At 40.2% G+C, this 22,344-nt stretch overlaps 1 protein-coding gene and 1 long non-coding RNA gene across 4 annotated transcripts in view; one reads left to right on the top strand and one right to left on the bottom strand.

Annotated features, from left to right (window-relative positions):
• lhx6a (LIM homeobox 6a) overlaps nucleotides 1-17,849 on the bottom strand; it is a 51,876-nt gene extending 34,027 nt beyond the window's left edge. For 2 of the 3 annotated variants that reach the window (XM_078549815.1, XM_078549817.1), the window contains exons 1-4: nucleotides 17,477-17,849; nucleotides 16,076-16,147; nucleotides 14,320-14,502; nucleotides 12,125-12,246 (exon numbers count right to left, since the gene is read on the bottom strand). In XM_078549815.1, coding sequence (XP_078405941.1) covers nucleotides 12,125-12,246; nucleotides 14,320-14,502; nucleotides 16,076-16,147; nucleotides 17,477-17,554 — 455 coding nt within the window. In that variant the 5' untranslated portion in view covers nucleotides 17,555-17,849. The remainder of the gene's footprint in view (nucleotides 1-12,124; nucleotides 12,247-14,319; nucleotides 14,503-16,075; nucleotides 16,148-17,476) is intronic. The other variant, XM_078549816.1, reaches the window with a different exon arrangement.
• LOC144685408 (uncharacterized) overlaps nucleotides 1-22,344 on the top strand; it is a 1,061,419-nt gene that overhangs the window by 922,139 nt on the left and 116,936 nt on the right. The gene's annotated exons all lie outside the window — the stretch shown is intronic.

Below are 22,344 nucleotides of genomic sequence, written 5' to 3'. Positions count from 1 at the left end.
TATAGCAGCTTGTGTATCACTCATATATGTCCCAAAATGCTATTATGGACAGTAAAGTTCAGTCAATATCTTTATTTAAGTAAAGTGCAGATATTCATGAAGCACAACATTAGGGGTTGACTGTCTTTTGAGGGGAAGAATGTTAGTGCGCTGGTAAGTCTTTAAACCATAGAATATTCTAAGGCTATAATGTAAAGTTTACAGCCCCAACAAGACGACATATGTTTGCTCTGTACTTCGGTCTCAATCGGTTCAGTTCCATTCAATCTTATGTTCATGCAGAATATTATTGCAGGAAGCAATATGCGATGGGAAACATAATAGTTTCTCACAAACTAAAAAAAGGAAATCAGTCTTTAAAGGGTAATAGAAGCCAGAACTTGTTATTGTTGCAATTTTTCCTATCAATCAAAACAAATAGGAATTCAAGTTATTTTCAAAAATCAACATTTGTAACAATGGAGAGTATTTTTAGAAATTTGCCAGAATGATTACAGTGAGCATATCCTTAGCTTACAGTCTGGAGAGTTTATTTCTTTTAAGGTAAGGACACATTTATTTAACTGCCAATGCTGCAGATTTATAGTCAGAAAAGTGATAAACCAGGCTTCCTCTTACATTGCCAAAACACATCTGTAAGTACTGTATTAAAGCAGTAAATCCCAGATGATGAATATAACCTCCATTAAGAACTCAGACCGTAACAAAGTTTAATTACATTTTGGCACTGGATTATTAAATACAGTTTACCATTATCAAATATATTTTATGAAGTCACCACTTACATACTCAAAGATGAGGGTGATGCGAGGGAGGGGAGATAGAACAATTCTGCTCAAGTACCAGTTATGTGTCTGCTATGGCTTGGTGGTAGCACTCTCACCTCTGTGTCAAAAGGTTGAGATTCAAGTCCCACTCCGGAGGTTTGAGCGCAAAACTCTCGTCTCACAGTTCAATGCGGTACTGAGGGAGAGCTGCACTGCTGGAGGGGCCACCTTTCAGATGAGTCACAAAATTGAGGCCCTGCCTGCCCTCTCAGATATAAAAGGTCCCATGGCACTATTTTCAAGAAGAGCAAAGGAGTCCTTACTGTTGTCCTGGTTAACATTTACCCCTCCATCAAGATCAGAGGAAAAACAGGTTATCTGGTCATTATCACTTTGCTTTTCCTACCTAACAACACTGATTACAATTCAATTCATTTCACTGACTGTGAAGCATTTTGGGACTTTTGAGGTCCTGAAAGGCACTATAAAAATCTACACTTTTCTTATTTTTTCTTTTAATTATTTATTGAATTTATTTTTTGACATTACATAAATCATTAAACGTTTATATTAACCATTCAATAAAATGAAGATGAATGGTTGCCTAGAAGACGCTAATTCCTGCTGCAGTCATGCAGTCTAAGATTATCCTTTAACTATAGTTTCCAACATTTTCTTGGAACTTCTTAAAAATTCACATTGGCACCACCAATCTTTGAATGCACCTCACTGATGGGACAGCTGCTACAGGGAAACTTGTCAACACAAAGCATGAACCCCACAACTGATGCTCTGTGACGTGCAGCTCTGATGCAGTAACTCTGGCACAAGAGGCATTGCAAACAGGTGTGGTAAAGGATATATTCACACCAACAGAAGTTTTCTACACCTCTTGCAAGCTCCTCCTGCTTGTGTCTCTTGAAATTATTTTCCACAAGTTCAATGATTTAAAATCCGAATTCACAACGCCCGGTTACAAAGTTGCACTCCATGAAATGATGAGTGGGAGCTGTTGCCTATTTTCACTTAGTCACAAATTGGAGCTTCATGGCATCAGAGTCAAGGCTACGTAGGATGTCTACTCCAAACTGCCTCAAACACAGCATTTTAAACCATTTAATTACATTAACAATGGATATCTCAGAGTCATTGATAAATATTTAATGCATTCCTTTATAATATTTACTACCTGACAATTCCATTGAATCATTTTTCTCTTTAAAAGGTTTAATTGTGCAAGTCTAAATTTGATTGTGAAAGAATTAAGTTTGAATGAATTTATAATTTTTCTAAGATGAACAACAATCAGTGCAGTAGGAAGAAAATTTCAAATAGAGAATGAAAGACATTTAAATTGCAAGACTAAATTTCAATTCAACCAGAATATCCTAATGCTTTTCCTGAATCTTCAGTCACATGTATTTTAACCATGTTCTCTACCATTATTACTATTTTGAGATTACGGGCAGCCTGTTAATTTGCTTCATAAAATCATTGATTGCTGATGGATGTACTGCAAACCAGCTAAAAGTATTAACAGCCTAGGCTAATATACAAAAATAGAATATTGCCAAATTGACTCATCAAAATGTCAAAATATAGTTTAGGGTTACTAATACCTAAACATAATTAGGCTGATGAGTGTCTTTACTGAGTGTCATTGCATCATCACATAAAGCATAGCTTGTGAGGCACTGCTGACTATCAGAGATATAGCCTAGCCTCCACTTCAGTGGAGATGTAACACACACACTGATTTTTAAAAAATCTATTGCAGTAGCATTCGATGATTACTGATTGTGGATCACTTTTACTTTCCTCATCCAGTCTAACTTTGATAACTCGTATATTTTCAAGCTTTGCTTAATTTATCTAATTTGATGAATTTCTGATTTATAAAAGCATTCTGTTACTCAAACTATGTATTTTTAAAATGTTAAAAACTTGGTTTCGGGAGTGGCTAGTGTTCTGATCATGTTATCTCAATTAGCTGTGCTTTTTTTTGCTGGATTATGATGTTATTATTTTAGAATCTTGCCAGGTTAAACCATATATAAATTTGTGTCCCAAATAGTTGCTGTAATAAATATTTTTTACTTTAAAACATTCTCTAAATCCACAAAGTAAAATTTCCTGCACGAGTATAATATAGTTTGTATTTAAAAATATTGACATTGCAGTTCAAACTACACCTGAACTGAGGTTACAGAATAGTTTAATACTTTGAAGAACCTTTGTGTCCTATTATCTGCTACCAGTCACAAGGAGATCGATCCAGTGGTCTGTTTGAACAGATGTATGTTGTTTAATTTATGTTTCAAAATTGATTTTAATGGATTTTTTAAAAGTCAAGAGAATTGATATGGGTTGTCAATATTCCACTGTGACTTCAGTATTAAAGGAAAATTATTTATTTCCATAATTCTGGTGTTACGTGAATGTTAAAAAAAATCTTATCTTGGCTGCAGTTTTCAGACTATAATTGGTAAAGTATTGCCTTGTGGGCATTCAGTCAGTATCACACATTCATCAGTCACTTGTGAAACTTAACTTGGTCGGTAAAGAGACCCCATGTCTGAAGCCAAGAAGGTACCAACTTTGGCTGCAACACCAATTATGCAGCAACGTTAGAGCCAACTGCTTGGCTTCAGTTTATTTTCCTGTGTGCAATCTGCCCTTTCACTGCTTTTATTGGACTCAAGACTTTGATTGATGTCTCAGTTTACATCCGGGTAACTACTTAAACATATGTTTTCAAAGTTACTATCGTGGTAAAAGCCTAAGCTAAACTGCCTATCAGATGCTCCACTTTGTTTAAAAGGTATAAAAATGTGTGATTTATTGCACTAGATATTATAGTTTGTATTAATTGGAAAGTCAAGGTGAAGGCTCAAGGTCCATTGGTCAGGGAACAACCAAAATTAAGAAGTATAAAAGATGGAAATCAGGAGGTAGTGTATATGGGATCCCCAAATGTAGTTGTAAAAGACAGAAGATCATCAGTAGTAGGAAAGACGAGGCAAAATAAATACTTCCATAAGTAGGAGGTGCTGAAAAGTGTAAGTTAGGCTAAGCAGACACAATACCTGGGGTAATGATGCCATATTGAGTATTACATTTGCTCATTCTAACTGTGTTTTGAACAGCACAATAGGAATAGACTGTCAGAATTACTTCAATTCAGAATCCAGAAATATTATTATGTAGAACAGCAAGATCTTTTATGTCATGTGTAGTTTCTCATGGAATTTCTCACACATGAATTTCTGGCAGCAATTGATTCCCAGAGCAGTTTAAGAAATGTGAAAAAGTATACATTATGATTATTCATTCTTCTGTGATCAAGGTATGTCTTCCAATCACAATACTGTAGAATAATATTTTCAAGACATATCAGTTCCATTTTTAACATGAGGCAGGGAACTTGATTAACCGGCTTCATGTGAACCATGGACAACAGTATTTTCCTTATGATGTGAGGCGCTTGCATCTGTATGATAAGAATCCGAGTGCTCATGGTAACTCCATAATGGGCAATGGGGTTTGTCAGCTGGAACTTCCATGTACATGTGAACTTCATCCATAACATGGAGATATTTTTCTAACAGCATCAAGAGCACTCAATGTTATAAAGTTTTATTGGGAGAGACTCTCATGCATCATTACATTTATGGTGCAATATTACTTTTGTAATCAAAAAGTGTGTCCCTTTTCCATGCTTAATTTTGTTTCAGCATTAGATAATTACATCCGTATACATTTTTAATATCTTAGTACGATTCTGTTGCAAAGTGCTTTTGGAGAATAATTTGATGCTTTTGGCTGGCTGTGAGGTGATGCATATACTGGAACCAAGATAGTTTAGCCGTGGCCTTGGGGTGTGTAACTTTTGACCAGTACTTCAGAAACCTCTAATTTTAAAAAAATCATACTGCTCATTTGTCCAGTAATTTAAACAGGTTTTAATTTATTTTTAAGCATTAGAATTCAAGGATTGAATGTTTGGCATAAAAGGAACAATCCTTGCGTCATAGGCGCAGTAATGTGATTTATATATCAGTATATTTGACAAAATTTAAGAATGCCCTGTACACTAACAAGGTTAAATGGTGATCCGTCAAAATCTGTTAATAAGCCACACAATCACAAGATTCAGAACAAAGAATTTTAAGGAAAAATATCTAACCAACTAATGCACTCTTTTATTTTTAATTTTGCCTTAAGTTAAGCAAGCCTGCCTCCTGCAATATTATATAATCCTGTATCTGTATGAAATTAAAACTCCAAGAAAATAATTGAAAGTATTAGGCTTTGAAATTTAGCTGATCACACATAAATTACTTGTGGAAGTTGTTGCGAGAATGGCAAGCACACTTTGGGCGCCCAGACTGGGAAACACAGCTGCTGATTCTTAAGTGAGAGCCCAGTTTAATCAGAACGATAATGAGATTGGCAATATTAGAGATTGTTTTTCATATTTATAAACAGGATTAATTATAAATAGGCTGAAGTAATAAAATGAGAGGGTTTATCTACCAGTTGTAGCACCTGTTTTAACCTACATTAAAACATATTGAGGTCACTGTCATCTTAAATCATGTTGTCTTCTCTTCATATATCAGTTTGTGTCAGTCAACAACTTTGCCCATGCAAAATTCCATGCAGCTCATACAGCCAAACATCTAGAGCACAATCTAACCATTTGAATAGGTTAACTTTCAAAGTTCTAGTAACACAACCAAAACCCACGAAGTTCTGAAACAGCAGATCAACACAACAGTGCAAACTAATAACAATACCACTTCCAGGAATCAATTTCCAGAGTCATCCACAACCCAAAGCTCACTCACTACCACAACATACTATATATTTTAATATATCATGTTATAAACATGGCTTTTTTTTTAAAAAAAGAATATGTCAAAATAAATATTGAAAATAAGGAATGGAAAGTCAAGGAGCAAAGTACCTCCTCAACAATGTCTACCTTTAAAAAGAATATGCCTAACACTGTTCATTTTAAAGCATTTCTGAAACTTCATAACTGATACTATTCAGACCTTCGTTCCAAAGCACCATTGATTTTGGGCTCATTAATGCTTTACCTAACTATAAAGAAACAGGATCAGAAAACTGAGTTGAATGAGGATTCATCTCACTTTGAATCGGGGTATAGTGTATATGCCCAACACCAGAAAAGGCAGAAGAACACCAGTTACAATGACATCAAAGTGGAGTGTGGTGTGCTAGGGTGGGATTCTAGGCCTATATCAAATGAAGCAACAGAAATGTTCTTGATGGTCAATCTCTGCAGCGTTTACAGTTTGAATGCATGTCAAACAAAAGCGCAGTCAAGTGGGCTGCATGACGTAGTTAGACCCAACCTTCACAACTCTGGCAGCTGTGTTCAAATCCGACCCAAACAGATGGGATGAATGTCACCTCTGTTTGTGGGCTGCAAGGGTCCGATATGAAATGAATTTGGGTAATATCAAGTTGGTTCCACAGCAAAAAGCCAGCTGGTGTGAGAAATTAAGAAATTACTATAGAGTAGGAAATGTTTTTCTGAAATTGCATTTCATGTAGTGGGGAGGAAACTTTACTCTATATATATAAATATAAATATCTTATTTGCGATTACCCAATACTAATATGGGTCACCAGCTTTCAATTAAAATTCACAAAAAAAAATCCAAACATATATCCTGCGAACAGTTACTTGGTCTCTGTTAATGTTCTTTATTCTAAAGGCTCTGCTATGATTGTCACAGTCCGTGAATGACACAACTCTGAAAATAAGTCAGCCACCTACTAATTAATTTCTATGGAATGTAAACTGACACGGCATTTTTAAAATTATTTAATTAATTAATTGAGATATGTTACCAGCCTCACCACTAAGGATGTCTTGCTGGAGTACTATTTTAGCAATGCTGGTCTCATTCTCTGTCCGAGTTAGTTGTGAATAGGATATCACAACTAGCGCTGTTTCTAATCTCCCCTGTGGCCTTTCTGCTCTATACACAGCTCAGACATGGCGTTTTTATCTTAAAGCCACAGGGGAAACTTGGAACCGTTCAGGCAATGCCCATACAACAGGATATTACTGTGGGTACTTAGAAGTCAGTAGGTGATATTATTAACGAGGTTCCCTGCCTAGCTCATAAATCACTTGGTTAGCTTTACTTTAAAATACAAGTCAAAGCAGGTCCATCAGATTATCTAATTCATTTTATTGGAATAATACAACCTTTTTGTTTAGGACCTTTAGACCTTCCAATCAAGACTTTCAGCCTAGACGTGGGATGTGCGACCACAACATACGCTGCTTCCAGCTAAGTCACTGGTTAGCCATCCAGAGGTGGGAAACCAGGTGTTTTTATTATATTCCCTCGCCTAAGAACACTGGGCTCAATTGTAATGTTTTGGTTTCCTTGATATTTGAGCCCAACTCAATCAACTGAGAGTCCTGAGGAAGAGTTTTACACTGACCGCCCTCTGTTTCTCCATAGATGCTAACTGACCCGCTGAATATCTCCTGCTTCTTCTGTTTCTGTTTCCAGCTGAAAGTGTTTTGAGATTTTAATCCTGCAAGGTGAGGAGGACAGGCCAACACACTGGTAACACACCGTGCCTAATAAAGGCTACAATACACTACAGCTTGCCTCGCCTGTAGAAAAAAAAACTATTCAATGGATTCCCAACATCTTTTCTGCTTATGCGACGAACAGACCAGGATTAATAAAAAAAGAACCAGTAAGAAAGGTGGATGCACTAAGTGGCACCTAGTGATGTAATGACATGAAATCGTTAATTGTGTAATTGCAGTAACCATTTTAATTGGATTCTTTAGTGCTTTGGTGCCAGGATGGTTGCTAAGGGAACAGTTATTGACTCGTGCTAGAGTTCCCGGAACACGCGGCTGAAGATCTGCCTGTGTTTAGACACGCAACACAAATCTCTCATGCCCACAAAGCGAGGGGGGAATAGTATCATTGAAAATGTTCACGATTGTTTTCATTAATAGGAACGAGTTTTGTCACTCAGATAAGAGGATTCAGAAGGTGCCAATCACAATGCTCCACTTAAACCGAAATACAGCGAATAACTGGATAACAGTACGGTCTTGCTTGCTTGCTAACATTTTATTTTACAGTAATGTGATTTTGCTTATGTCACGGTACGGCCAACTTGCTAATACATCTTATTCTCTGGCTCCAAGGGCAAGTTTGTTTTCCTAAATAAAAGCGGCATTTGTTTATAATTGTGTAAAATAACAATGTTGGGAGGGAGTTGATAACTTTACCACAACCTTGGAGTTTCAGTTGACAGACATAGCCGCTTTCGCCCTTGTATTTTATGGCACTGTCGGAAGCTCTTGATTTGCCTCCTCCGATCTGTTCGACATTTAATCCCCTAAACACTAGCACCCTGAGTGTGAGCGTGCTTCAGGAATGAACTGCAGAGAGATGATACCGCTATGCTATGTTAGCCATGATGTAAGTGCAGCCCCTGTGTCACTGCGCAGGATAGATGATGCAAAAAAAGCAACGTCCCTCCTCAATATTCCGCAGCCCCACCACAAAGTCCATTCGCACAGAGTGTCCAGACACAAGCTTTCCTATTCTGTCTGCGAATTCACACTCACAGCGCGCACATAGGCAGCAGTAACGTTAATACAGCCCAGCCGACATATGAATTGGTCCTTATATTTGGGCAGGTAATTACACCAGTCTGATTAGGGGTACCTCTCTCTTGTGTATTGATATTTTATAGAGCTGTAAGTTTTTTTTTAGAAAAAACTTGCATTTATATAGCTCCTTTCACGACTTGAGGGCATCCCAAAGCGCTTCGCCACATAGGAAGTACTGTTTGAAGTGTATTGTTGTAAATTAAACTATAAACATCCAAATTGTTTTATTTTCAGTGGTCTTTGACCAGCAATTATTCCAATCTTGAACCGTTCGGAGTTTCTAACGATGTTTCCTGGTTAATTTGATTACAATGGATTACACGGTTTTGTAAAAGGTCGGCGCAGTGTTAAAGGGATCCCACCCACAGAATGGGTGAAATATAGAGCTGCACTGAGATCACTATAGAAATCGCACGTTAAGCTCATCACACTCCCCAACTCTGTAGGTCTTTCTTAGATCTTCATAGCCGGTTGTGCCCTGCACAAACCCTCACATCGCCTGCTAAAGGTCAACCCCATACACTTATTTTCGGGGGGAAAAAAAACAAGGTTTTAAGCCGTGATCTGTTGAGAGCTCCCACAGCAGTGACCCTGAAGCAGCTCGCCCAGTATGTACCACCCCTTATCCCGAATCCAGCATGTTTGTTAATGAGCACAACAGCCAACAGCGTTGCCATTGCTCTCTCTTCTCCCCACCGTCGGTGTTATGGAAAATAAGAAAACAGTCCAAATCAACTTACTGCTGCACATGGAAAATATTCATATTTCTTCATGACAAAGGTCACTCAGACATGGTTATTTACGCGCCCAGATGCTAAATGCGGTGCTCAAGCACATAATTACCACCACCCTTGGCAATTTATTGCACTGCTTTCAATTATTCCCAGTTTAGGGTCCCCTGGAAACACCGATTGGATGGCCAGCATGTCAAATGTCAACACCTATATTGGTGGCATTTGTTTTTGAAAACTGCCTCTTTAAAGGAGCGGGAAGGTCCACAAGGTGCGAGTTAATTCCCCACTCTGACCCCATACACACGGAGTTGGCTTGTGGAATAAGTCCACTTACTTCAATAAGCATCCAGAATACAGTGTTGTTCTAGCGTATGGTTTTATTTGTTTCACGCTATGAATTATATAAAAACGGTTGGTAAACCGAGCCCTATTTTTATCGGATACACTGTGATAAATTGGGCCTGTTTGAAAGTCATTCCGTTTTGCAGGCTCAATTTCTATGTGACTAATTGAAAGACTCGGTAATTGGCTTCCAGTTTTATTTTAAAGTAAAAAAAAATAACAGTAGTTTATTACAAAGTGCAATAAACGTAAAATAGATTTTCAAACCTTTTAAATCATTTTAGAATCTTTTTAGAGTTCTACCAATACCCAGTGCCCTAAGGCATGAAATTCTATATCTGCACCTTAAATGTTACTGATTCAGAATTCAGAACTGATTCACATATTCAGCTCTTGTGAATATGAATAAGTCAACTTTAACGGATAAAAAACATGAATGTGTGAGACTTAACTCCTCAGCAGAACGGACTGCAGGAAGTAAATGAAGGGACATAAATTTGACGATTATACACACAAACACAAACACACACACACACAGGCACAGACATAATATGGGAGGGATCTAGACTTTTTGGGTGGTGGGGGGGGTGGGGGGGGCGGTATTAACTATTTTAATTCACCTCGAAAGCATTGTTTGAATATGATAGCTCTGATAAGTCCAACTATGTTCGAAATTTTAAGAGAATTCATTTATCAGGCTCCCACAGCATGTGCCATATGCCATTATATATCTGTAAAACATACTTGCTCGAAGCTAAAATGTTGTTCATTAACAGAGCGCAAAATCAAGATATAAGATTCGCAGCAATGAAATAACTAAGATATGATAGGATCATTTTACTGGTGGTTTGGTCAAATTGTCGGTCCATATTTTTGATGCAACTCCAAACGTGCACAACATTTCTTCCACTATAATTTGCAGCATGTAAAACTCACATAAAACACATGTGAAATATAAATACTTCTTGCTGGACAGACACAATTACTGGTAACAAACTCAGATGCGGCTCCAAACAACACTTGCATGGTTTCATATCGATTATCCCTGGTACTTCCTAGCGGACAGATTGACGTGCAAGCTGGAGAAATGCCTCCCATTTGGGGCATTAATAGCGCAAAGAAAATTCGAGTCATACCTTTCGCTTTGTGAATTTATGTATTAACTATCAGCAAGATAAGGCGAAATCTACTTCCGGTCAGAATTCCTGCAAATGATTCATCCGTGTCTTCACCCCTGAAATGGATATTAACTGTACTGCAGAGCAATCCAATACATCCCAGTGACTAGATCCCCACAGTGCGGAGGGCTCCGCGTTACTTTCAGTTGATATCACACAGGGTTTGATCTAAAGACTGAATCCTGAGACATCATCAACACTTCTACGAAAAAGCTCTGGAATGGTCTGAAAATCTTGCACACCCTTTTGCAGAATACCTCTAACTCGAAATCAATCATTCGTCCGTGCCCAGGCTGAGCTAGATTGTATTATTTTGCAGTGATATTTCAATTTGTTTCTCTAAGATGCAACACACCCCACGAGCCTCTTTGAGAAGTGAGGGCAGCAGTGCAACATAGCGCTGGCAAGCCAGGTAATTCTGTTTTTGTATAGCACTGGCAATCCGGATTCAATCCAAATAATCGCATTCTGAGTAGGGACTGGTTGGGAATTTAAATTACAAAGGGAAGTTAAATTGACAAGTTGATTAATAAAAAGGGGCAGTATAATTTCCCCAGTTCTGGGAAAAAAAATGGAAAATTCTGACCTTGTAAAATGTTTCAGTGTGGCACACAATACCCATGCCGGCCTCAAAAAAGCGGACACAAAGGTCTTTCTGTTCCTCTCTCATAATTACATTACCTACATTGCACATCATGGAAGGAGTGGAGATTATTTTCATGACATTGTCTAAATGAATCGCACAGTTAGGTGAAAGAAAGCGGAATTTAATGAACAAAACATCAGGCAATTGCTAAGAAGCTGAAAGGTATTCAGGACGGGTGAAAACTAAAACGGTAATACAAGTTGTGGAGGGGGGGTGGTGGATGACATGTTCGGTACTTTGGTCCATACGCGGAGTTTTAACGTGGACACTGGTTTCGGATGAGACCTGAGGGCATTTTTGATCTGGTGGTTGGAGCTTTGAAACTTTCTGTCAACTTTCAAATCCACACCATTCTGTGAAGGTCGGACTGTGATCACCTGTCCGGATATCTGAGGCATGCGATCTGCTTCAGTGATTTGTTGGAAGGACCTATTTAAAACCCTCACAGACACGGACACCCACCAACACACACACACACACACACACACAGTGCTGACATCATTTTTTTTTAAATTACAACTTTCACTGATGAAAGGTCGGTTTAATAAAGATCCTGTAGCTCAAAAAAATATTATCTTTAAAAGTGCTTCAAATGTTGATGATGAACTATTAAGACGCCGTATCCGAATATTTCACTCTGTCCTCCCTAAAGCGGACTCGTCCATGCTTTTCATCTTAAAGAGAAGCTTGACTCACTTTAAGAGCCTTCACCAAGCGGGAAAGGAAACAACCATCTAGATTCCCAAGGGAACGTAGGTTCTTACCTGAAATAATCCACTTTGCAGAAAATTTCTTTGTTTTTAATGTAACAGCTGGTATGTCTGCGTAGGGAGGTCCTGCAGACTGAACATACCAAACAACGAACGTGCCAGATCAGGTTATTCACCTGCAATGTAACACACCAAATCCATCAACTGTCACAAAGAGTCACATTAAACACTTCAGTCACTTAACCTGGACACATCCGAATGCGCAATAAGTGTTACATTCATGATTAACCTGTTTAGAATGTAATTCCGATGGAACTTGTGTATTTTGCCTGAGCTATTTTAGAACCAGGGAGTGTGATGATAGTGTAACATCATCCAGAAATGCAGTGTTCTGTTTGCACTGAAATACATCCAGAAATGTCAGATGCGGGCATTGGTATTACTTCCTGATTATATCTTTTAGCTGTACCATGTATATAATTCAATTGAGAATTTCTTATTCAGCATCATGGGTTTGTCGATTATGCTGAAAGCGCAAAGTAGAATAATCGGCTTTACTTTGCGCTTGTGGTTTTATATATATATTAAACATGACGCAAATCATCATAACGTATTTGTAACGTATAATGGATAAATAACGAGATCGCCTTGGTGCCTCAGATATAAGGAATATTTCATAAGGTCCTAAATATCGAAGGATTAAATTTTAATTAAGTTACTTGAACACCTAATGTTGCTTATGAAGCCATTTTCTGCAGATCCATGAGTCAATCGGTTAAGATGGACCTGCCTCTGAATGCGAAACATAAGTATTTACTGAGGAAAATAGTGAGGTTTGGCCCTGAGAGTCACAATCGTCAGATAAATTCATGTGGTTGTGCCTAATGCATCAGACAAAAACAAAACTCTGCAAGGGCTTCATGCAGAGGGGATGTGGATATCCATATAGTGCTTTGTTTTAAAGGGAAATCGGCAGAGTTGGATCATAGTTTGACATTAAACAATTATTTTTTTCCACCCGTCGCCCTGCCCTCATCCGTCCTCATCTGCTTTACAGTGTCAAAACGTTGAAAATGGTGCATTCGATAGAACTTTGAATTCGAAGTACTTCAAAGTTTAACAGCAACTCCAGTCATCAAGGTCGAAAGCAACACGCGATGTATCCACTCATGATGGCTGCGCACAGACATTAATTAAACACACGCATCTGTAGAAAACCAGCTAATAAACCAGCCGGTCACAGCTCAGAAATCGGGATGGTTCCGCTGGTGTGGCACTTTCCCCAACAGTTCGGCTGAAATCGCATTTTGGCAACATTGCGATGATCTCGGGGTTGAGTGTGTGCACTAACGGATACAACCGCATGTGCAGTTTACATCTAGTGAGCTCCTCCCTCTCGCTAGAGCTCGGGTAATAAAAGTAATAATTCATTTTATAAAAAAAGTTGCTCGATTCAGTCAATATTTCTGTCCAGACTGATTAGTATTGCCACTTACAAGGAGTTTAATAACCAACAACCAATATTCCACACTTTCTAAATTGTAAATGTACAGAGTATTATTTTCTAATTCCCATTCATTAGTGCTCAACCTCGGCTTATTTTCCATAAACCTCGATCTACCCAAGGTGCAGAACACCTCCAATATCAGCATCAGGGATACTGGGAATTTTGGACAAGAATTTTAACCCGGCGCGTTCAGTGACAGTTTATGCAGTGGGCCTTTCTGTATTACATTGATCCTTTTTAACGCGGCGCTTTGATACCCCCCTTTAGATGCTGCATTTCAAACTTTGGGAGCTCCCATCCCTCACTATGTTTATTTAAAACACTGGAATTAACGGGTACATCTCTTTACCGCAACATTGCATAGTCAGGTTTGGTGGGGGGGGAGGGGAGGGGTTGGCACATTGTTGAACTGTACATTTAAAATACATACATTTTATATTTCTTGCAAAAAAAAAACAAACTCTGGAGGATATATCAACATTAAATCGGAATTGACGCAGTGAGTAATCTGAATCTGCCACATCTATTTTCATTAGTCCCGCTAATGAGAGAAGACCAACACTTCAAGGCACGGTTTCTCCTCTCTCTCTCTGTGCCCATTACTTTTCTAACTCAGCTGAGATTTAAGACTATTTGTTTATTGAGTGAGCGCGCATTATTTGAATTGCGCGTATCTGATGAATCGATACCGCGATGTTACTCTGGCGTTGTCCCCCTTGTGACCTCTCATTAAAACACTCACCTTCAACAGATATTTATCTAGGATTTCTAAGCCACAGCTGGCACAGATGTTTTTGTCGGCCGAGGTGATGGAGTAAGAGGATGAAGGCGGAGATGAAATAGAGGGAGTAGATGGAGGACTCGGGGAAGATCGGATCTCATCTTTCTCCACGTTAGTTCCCAACGTGTCCCCATCAGAGTGAGACTGTGGAAAAGGACAATAGGGGGGAAAGAATGAATCCATTTAATCCAACTGCATATCTCTGAAAAGTATTAAATGCGTTCTAGAGTCCTTAAACGAGTTTGTTTTTAAAAAAAAACACTGCCTCCTCCCCCGCTTAAATGTCCTTAATTTGAAAAACGATCAATGTTTGTTGCCATTAACAATTTTCTGGCAGCATCAGTTGCAAAGTTAGGCCGAATATGAGATTGGGTTGCATTTTATTTTTAAAAAAAGATGCATTTCACAAAAATGAACTTTTCACATTAAGAAATAAAGTTTACCAGATAAATGCAGGTGATCTGCCGGTTTCCAGTCAAATAAATCATTATCCAATACACGTATTTCACGTATTTCAGACCCAACCAGCTGCACACCTCTCTGAGCAAGGCTTGATATTATTTGTATACAATGTCGGCTTTTATAGACTAGTCGCACCAGAGTTGATTATAACGCTGAAAACGCGCCCAGCAAAAATTATTGGTGATCAATTTCGGATTTTGTTAACCCTCATTTGAAAATGGCGGTCGGGAGAATTCATGCATTTTCCCCAATTTCCAACTCGATCAGTGTGCGGCATTGGACCCACACCTTATCTGTCCAGAAACCAATACAGTTTTCTCGCTACGACGTCTGGGTTTTCTATCGACGGATTCAAAGTTTGCCTACATGTTACAGTTAGCACCGTGCAATATTTAGCTAAACACCCAGCAAATACCAAGGTTTGAGTCTGGTCACTTTTTTTTAGAAAAAACCCTATTTTATGCATCACTATGTAACACTACAGGCTAATCAGGTTTGTTTTGCACTGGGGAGTTCGAAGGGAAACGCATTCTTTGACACGGGTTGTTACGAGGGATCTAAATATTATGAGTTTAGCCAACAATGTGCACTCCATCGTGACAGCTGCGTTGACTGGTACATACTTTGATCCCTGTCATTTTAAAAATACAAATATATCATGGCTCCTGTATTATACGGCGATATAGCTGGAGCGCTCTAACAGTTAATAATTATCATCCACATATGTACCTCTTTGTCCTATAAAATCTAGCACACACGGAGAGGGCTCAAATCCAATGGATTATTTTTAAATGACACCTTTTCATTTTAGGTAAATTTCAGCATATCGTTAAAATGTCAATTTCATGCGGGGGAAATACAGGTCAGCTTTAAGAGCCCCAAATTAAGTAAGAGCGTTCTTAACGTTAAAATATTTTCCCTCCTTGGCAGCGGCAGAGAGCTGTATGAAATAAACGAGAACACACACACACACACACAAAAGCCACGCCGCTAACATTGTCTGTTATTCACCATCACTTCTTTTGTTTGCAAACTTTTGATTGTTTGACCGTGGCGGCCCGGCTTGTAAAAACGCCGATGGTTTAATCTCTGACATTGACACAAACAATCCAAGTGGGATCCTATAACCTCAAATGGATTTAGGATTTACCACGGGGGGAAAATAAATAATCAAACCCGTAGCTGCATCGTCAGCCTGGAGCGAATGAAACAAGTTCTGGCTAATCATGTTCATCTTAAATGTTCTCATACTTACCATGATCTGAGAAATGTTGTTTTCCACACAGCGCGATGTGCCTTGTTTATGCTGACTGTCCTGTGACATTACCTTTAAGAAAAATTTGAACCACAAACATGAATGCAATGCTTGCTGCAGCAGCCTTATAAAGGTATTTAAAAGAACTGGACGTTTACATATATATATGAGCCTAAAATAATAAATAATATTTTTTCTAGTGGGCATTTAAATCTATGCAACAATACGGCATTTAATGAAGCAATTTTAATTTTGATTCGATCTTTTCTCCACTTAACCCTGAGCTCTTGAAGTAATCGCTCACTTTCTGTGCAATCCAAGGCAGAGAAATAAACTACCTGCAATTAGAAACTGGATGAAATCCTGAAGATAAGTGCCAACCAGGGTGTCAATTACAGCTGTCAATCAATAAGGCATCCGGGCACCACAGAATTGGAAATTTGATTTCCTAAATGGCAGTAATTAAAAATCTAATATTTTTGAACGAACGACTGGGGGATGAGAGTGTGAAGTGGTCAGCCTGAAAGCTTTTTTTCTATTCAGAAGACCTCTTCCCCCCACCCCCCATCCCCCCTCCACCACCACCCCCTCCTTTAAATTTCAGATCGAGATTTACAATTGCAAATGCCTCCTTTTTAACCAGCTGATGCTGAGAAGGAAGGTAGTAATTTTTGGATCTATAGTGCTGAGTTCAATGGAAACAAGGCACGTTTTCGATTATTAGTTGCATTTTAAGGAGACGGTACAACTTGCACGAGGTCTGGGAGTGCAGTCATATCTAAGAGGTTTTTTTGGCACACAGTTTCTTGACATTGCATCATACATTTTACAATCCGTTTTGTTTCCAATGCGCTCAAAAGCAATAAGTGCTTGTTTGAATATATTCTTCGAACTTAAATGGTTATGGGCGCTACTGAAACCGAAACAGTTGATTTGAAATGTATACAGGCATAACACCACAGTGCAATACTCTGCCGCGTCTTTCGCTCCCCAATTCTCACTGACATTACTATAGCCCATTTATTATTATACATCCATCACCCCCAACCCCCATACTCTGAAGGTTTAGTTTTGAAAAGCGATCGATTTTCAATTCATCCTTGTGTTTGAGGTGTTCATTCTCCCAATTCGCCTTTAATATTTGAAAACCCCTTTTCCTTCCCTGTAATAAATCCCGCGATAAACTACAGAGAGATACTTGGACATACTTAGCCCTCATTTAAACGATTTCTAAGCCATTCAGAAGGAGGTTTTGCAGCCGGCTTCTTTTCTATATGTAAAATGCTCAAGGGCTGACCAGAAAGTTAGCAAAAACTCGCAATTCACTTACACTCATAGCTGTCCAAACATTTCTCGCTCTGTCTTTCTGCTTCCCCTGTAAAAGCCAAGTTTTTTTTTTACCTTTTCGGCGGGGATTCCTTCAGATAGAACCTTGTTTCCCTCTGGCATAGGAGCCAGAGTTTCACTTTTCCAGTACATGGGGATGGTCGAGTCTTGAAGGAACTGGTTCCGCAACACCCAGGAAAACTGCTCGGGAGCTCTCGCCCTTCAGTGCCGATCAGGAGGTTCCCTCTTTTTCTGCTCCCGCTCACTCTCCCCTTCGCCCTTCGCGAGGTAAACGTGTAAAATCCATCCGTGGACAGCTCCGAAGTCAGCCGGTGTGTTTGGCGAGCACCGCAGGGTGAGACAGCATCAGCACTGATCCGGGGCGGGGGGGCGGACCAGAAAATCCTGTCTGCGCGGAGGTATGAAGGGGCATTCAGTGTGATTACGTTGCGAATCTGGACATCAACGCAGCGCCTGCGATTTCTTAGCCGTTCAGAGAGAGAGAGAGAGAGACAGGAAAACACACACACACACACACACACACACAGCACAATTTGGTTCGAAGTTTCAGATCCCTCGGCTTCACAGATCTGATCGCAGACAACCGGGGTTTTTTTTTCTCCAGAGTTAAATGTTTACTGGACTTGAGTGGGGGGGGGGGAAAAAACAACCTTCCTTCCACTTTTCCGTTTGGAGTGAAGTTGCTGGAAACCAGGAAATGAAGTGACTCGATCATATAGGAGCACGTCTGCTCTGTCAGCTTCTAGAGAAAGTCCATGTGGAAGTGCAAGAGGGTTAGGGATCTGTTTAATCTAACTGTGTAATCAGGATTGACCGGAGGGAATGAGAGGGAAAGTTCACCTCCTCTCGTTCGCTTTAACTGCCGTGAGTTCAACTTCAGCCAGAAGCGCCCACAGAGTTTCTCATTAGGATAGCGGGGGTAGAGATCCGTGTATCTGTTTTTTCCAAGATTTGTTTTTCATGGACCGCTTATTGAAATATGCAATTCAATTCCTACCGCCGTTTATTTTTAATTGTGCAAAATACATCTGCATTTGAGTGACCCATCTCCTAACCGAAACCAAATAAACAGCTGGTTTGTTCAAATCTGACCTGGGGATTAACAACCTAGTGTCCTTTGGCGGAATATGCAATTGAGGGAGTTGGGGAGTGTTATTGCACTTGCTATGTGAGCACATGTCTGTAAATGAATGAAATGTACACACTCTGGTTGACTGGAAATGTATAGGTGAGATGATTACATTAGGCATGTGATTAAACCTATCAGCCCATGCCTGGACTGGTACAGTAATCTGTGCACATGACACTTGCTGTTATTTTGCTCTTCACTCCACCCCTAAAACGCAATCCAGACCGATGTTTTTATGCAAATTGTTCGCTCGATTTTCTCCCCAACTCAAACTTCATCCGATATGTGACAGTTCTTTAGTATAATCCTTCTGTTTAGCAAATAGATCTTATCTCTTATACCCGTTTTTCCTTACGTCGCTCTGACACTAATGTTAAATTAGAAATGCGTTAGTGGAACATTATCGATGAATTTGTATCGAGATATCTATTATATAAAGGCCAATGTTTAGCTAACTATGTGACTGTGTATATGTCTAAGCCACCTATCAACAGGGGTTAATTATAGCTTCTAGTTTAAGGAGTGAAAGTGCTAGAAATGTCGAATAGCTGGAGGTGAGATGATGAGTGCTGGGGTCCGCACTCTTTCTAATTTCAATTTCACTTTTAAGGTTTGCAAAATGGCAGACCAAAGACCTGAAAGTATTTTACACAAAGGCAGGGACAGGAAGCCTGGGTGTCTATAATAGCGCATTTGCTGCATAAACAAATTCCTCCCTGTTATAAGTGGTTGAGTAGGAGTTTATCCCAATCGAAAATGGGACGGCAAAACTGACTTGTACCTGACCCGCTCCCTCCCAGAGACACTGCAGCAACAGAACCTCTGTCGTGGCTTGTGTGCGTGTGTTGTGAACTTCAGTGTGTTCAGTCGCGGAATGCAGACTCCCTTTAAACTATCTGACATCTCCGATGAGGTCAGTTATCACTTGGCATCCATTCCCCTCACCTCACTAGATTCTAGCCCACACTTTCATTTTTTTCGATAGCACTAAGACGAAGATCCGGTCGGCAAATGTTGTGTTTGGTGCAGTAACAACGCATTTTACAAGTTCCTATGTCAGTTAATTTTGACTACAGTGTTTCTAAAAACAACATGGTCTTTAAAGACGGTGCTAATTCCCTGTTGAGCTGGATATTTCCCCCCCTTTGGAAAGTACAAATCAAATTAATTTTCCGCCTTTTGGAGAGGAAAATAATTCAGTTGTCCAATTCATACACTTCGAATTTATTCGGTGAAATAAACTGTCTTGGAGAATCGTGGACACGTTTGGAGAATTAGTTTGTCCTGAGACAGAAGACTGAGGCTATCAGTTTAACGACCAGGGGCAGGTAGCCAGTTACAGAGAAGCCACATGAAACAGATCATTCACAACTCTCAACAACCCAACAGTTTCCACCTCGCCGGCTAATGAAACTGGGGCTGACACAATTAAAAGTGGCAGGAGAATGGAGTGAGAGGGTGGTGAGCGCTCAGATATTAGGATAAGTCTGTAGCTGCGGAAAATGGGGCCAAAATGACAGAAAAATACAAAAGCGAAAGGTATTTTTTTTTTAAAAAAAGGAACAATTTCTCCCCTCAAGGATCAGCTTGGTTAGCAGCGGAGAGTCGGTGTGAGTGAGTGCACTTGGACATTTTACCTGATTGATTCCCAGGGACAGTATTTCTCTGCTTAATTCTCCCATTTCTGGGTGAAATACTAACTTTCTGTTTGAAATACTAACCAAAGCGCTAGAAGGGAACCTGGTGAACAAATAGGTAATTTAAAAAGAGGCCCAAAGCCTCAACTACTGGTTTGTGTGCGTAGTTGCTGCAGACCGAGAAGCTGGGTCCTAGCTTCCTCCTGCGATCCGAGCCGAGTTAGTTTAAAAAAAGACTTGCATTTATGTAGGGCCTTTCCCCTCTCCAGGACGTCACAAGCGCTTTACAGCCGAGAAAGTATTTATTTTGTAGTTGTTGTCATGAGGGAGCGTGGCAGCCTATGTGCGCACAGCAAGTTCCCAGAAACAGCATTATGTTCATGACCAGAGGATATTGTTTTGTGATTTTGAGTGAAAAATAAATATTGGCCAGGACACCAGGGGTAGATCCTTGGTTCTTCTTCAAAATAGTGACATGGGGTCATTTGCACCTGGGAGGACATACAAAGCCTCAGTTTAATATCTGTTGGAAAAGAGTGCAACTTCCGACAATGCTGCACTCCCTCAGTACTGAACTGGAGTATCAGCCCAACAATGCTGCACTCCCTCAGTACTGAACTGGAGTATCAGCCCAACAATGCTGCACTCTCTCAGTGCTGAACTGGAGTAACAGTACAATAATGCAGCGCTACCTCAGTACTGAACTGGAGCATCAGACCAAAAATGCAGCACCATCTCAGTACTGAACTGAAGTATCAACCCAATAATGCAAGGCTCTCTCAGTACTGAACTGGAGTATCAGCCCAACAATGCTGCACTGCCTCAGTACTGAACTGGAGTATCAGCCCAACAATGCTGCACTGCCTCAGTACTGAACTGGAGTATCAGCCCAACAATGCTGCACTGCCTCAGTACTGAACTGGAGTATCAACCCAACAATGCTGCACTCCCTCAGTACTGAACTGAAGTATCAACCCAATAATGCAAGACTCTCTCAGTACTGAACTGGAGTATCAGCCTTGACTTTTGTGCTCCAGTTTTGGAGTTTGGGACTTGAATGCACAACTGTCCGCCTCTAGGGCGAGGGTGCTGCCAACAGCCAGGGGTGACATTCAAGCGGATGGATCTGGGCAGTAGGAGTTCCTCCAAGTTCCCTTGTGCTAGGAAGGGGGGAATCAGTCAGCATTGGCACAGGCTGGCAGGCTAGCATTGGTGTATGGACAGGATCTGCCCGAGCATCCCGGCTCTGTATTTATTGACCAGCTCACAAAGGTATTAGGGGCACTCGGACGGACACTGGTGCCTTGGGTGAGCTGCACCCCAGCAAAGGAGCTAAAATCTCCAGAGGGAAGAAGGAGCGGAGACTCATTTCACTGAAGCTCAACTGATGTAAAAACAAAAACCCCTAAAATTGGCCATTGAACCGTTTCAGTTCCACCAGAGCACCTCCTGGCATTAGTTTGCCTGGAGAAGTGACTGACGGTGTCTGCTCGGCCGGATATCCTACGAAGTAGGCTTGAGCCTCTAGGTGCCTACAATGGAGCTCAATAAATGTTCACAATAAGCAGCAGTATATCAGTGTTACTAAGTACAGTTGACATGATGACTCGGCAATAAGCCAGCGCAACTAGACCAGCACGCGAACACCAGCCCGCAAATAATTCAACTCTTCGGAAAGAAGCCTCTCTGGTGACATCGCGACCCCCCTCCCCACCCCCCCACCCAATGTCTCCCTGCAACTCCAGACAATGATTACAAGGTGGCATTCTGATGTTGTACGTTTGATACGGCAAATGGATTTGTGAATACCGGTTCCTAACCTGTCACAGTGCTGTTAGTCCAGAATCGGTATGGTGTACAGCACCGCTGGGCAGACTCACATAGAACCAGCAACTGCGCTGAGTTTGGAGGTAATAGCTGTGTGTAAGCGCCAAGTTACTCGCTTTAGGAACAGGATGACCAATTTGAACTCACGCATTTACCAATGGCCACAAGTCAAAATCGTCGTTACCCATTTAATGAGGGAGTTGTTGTGAACTTTAGATATACTGTAGTGACTTTTTTTTAAAGGTGTTAGGACCTTATTTAGAAAGTGTTATTTTCATCCATGTTGCTCTCTCTCACTTGCTGTCCGAATTGTTACAACTCCTCTGTGC

Source organism: Cetorhinus maximus, chromosome 10, assembly GCF_964194155.1.
Source record: "Cetorhinus maximus chromosome 10, sCetMax3.hap1.1, whole genome shotgun sequence".
NCBI classification, from domain to species: domain Eukaryota; kingdom Metazoa; phylum Chordata; class Chondrichthyes; order Lamniformes; family Cetorhinidae; genus Cetorhinus; species Cetorhinus maximus.
This window is presented reverse-complemented; position numbering and strand designations above follow the sequence as displayed.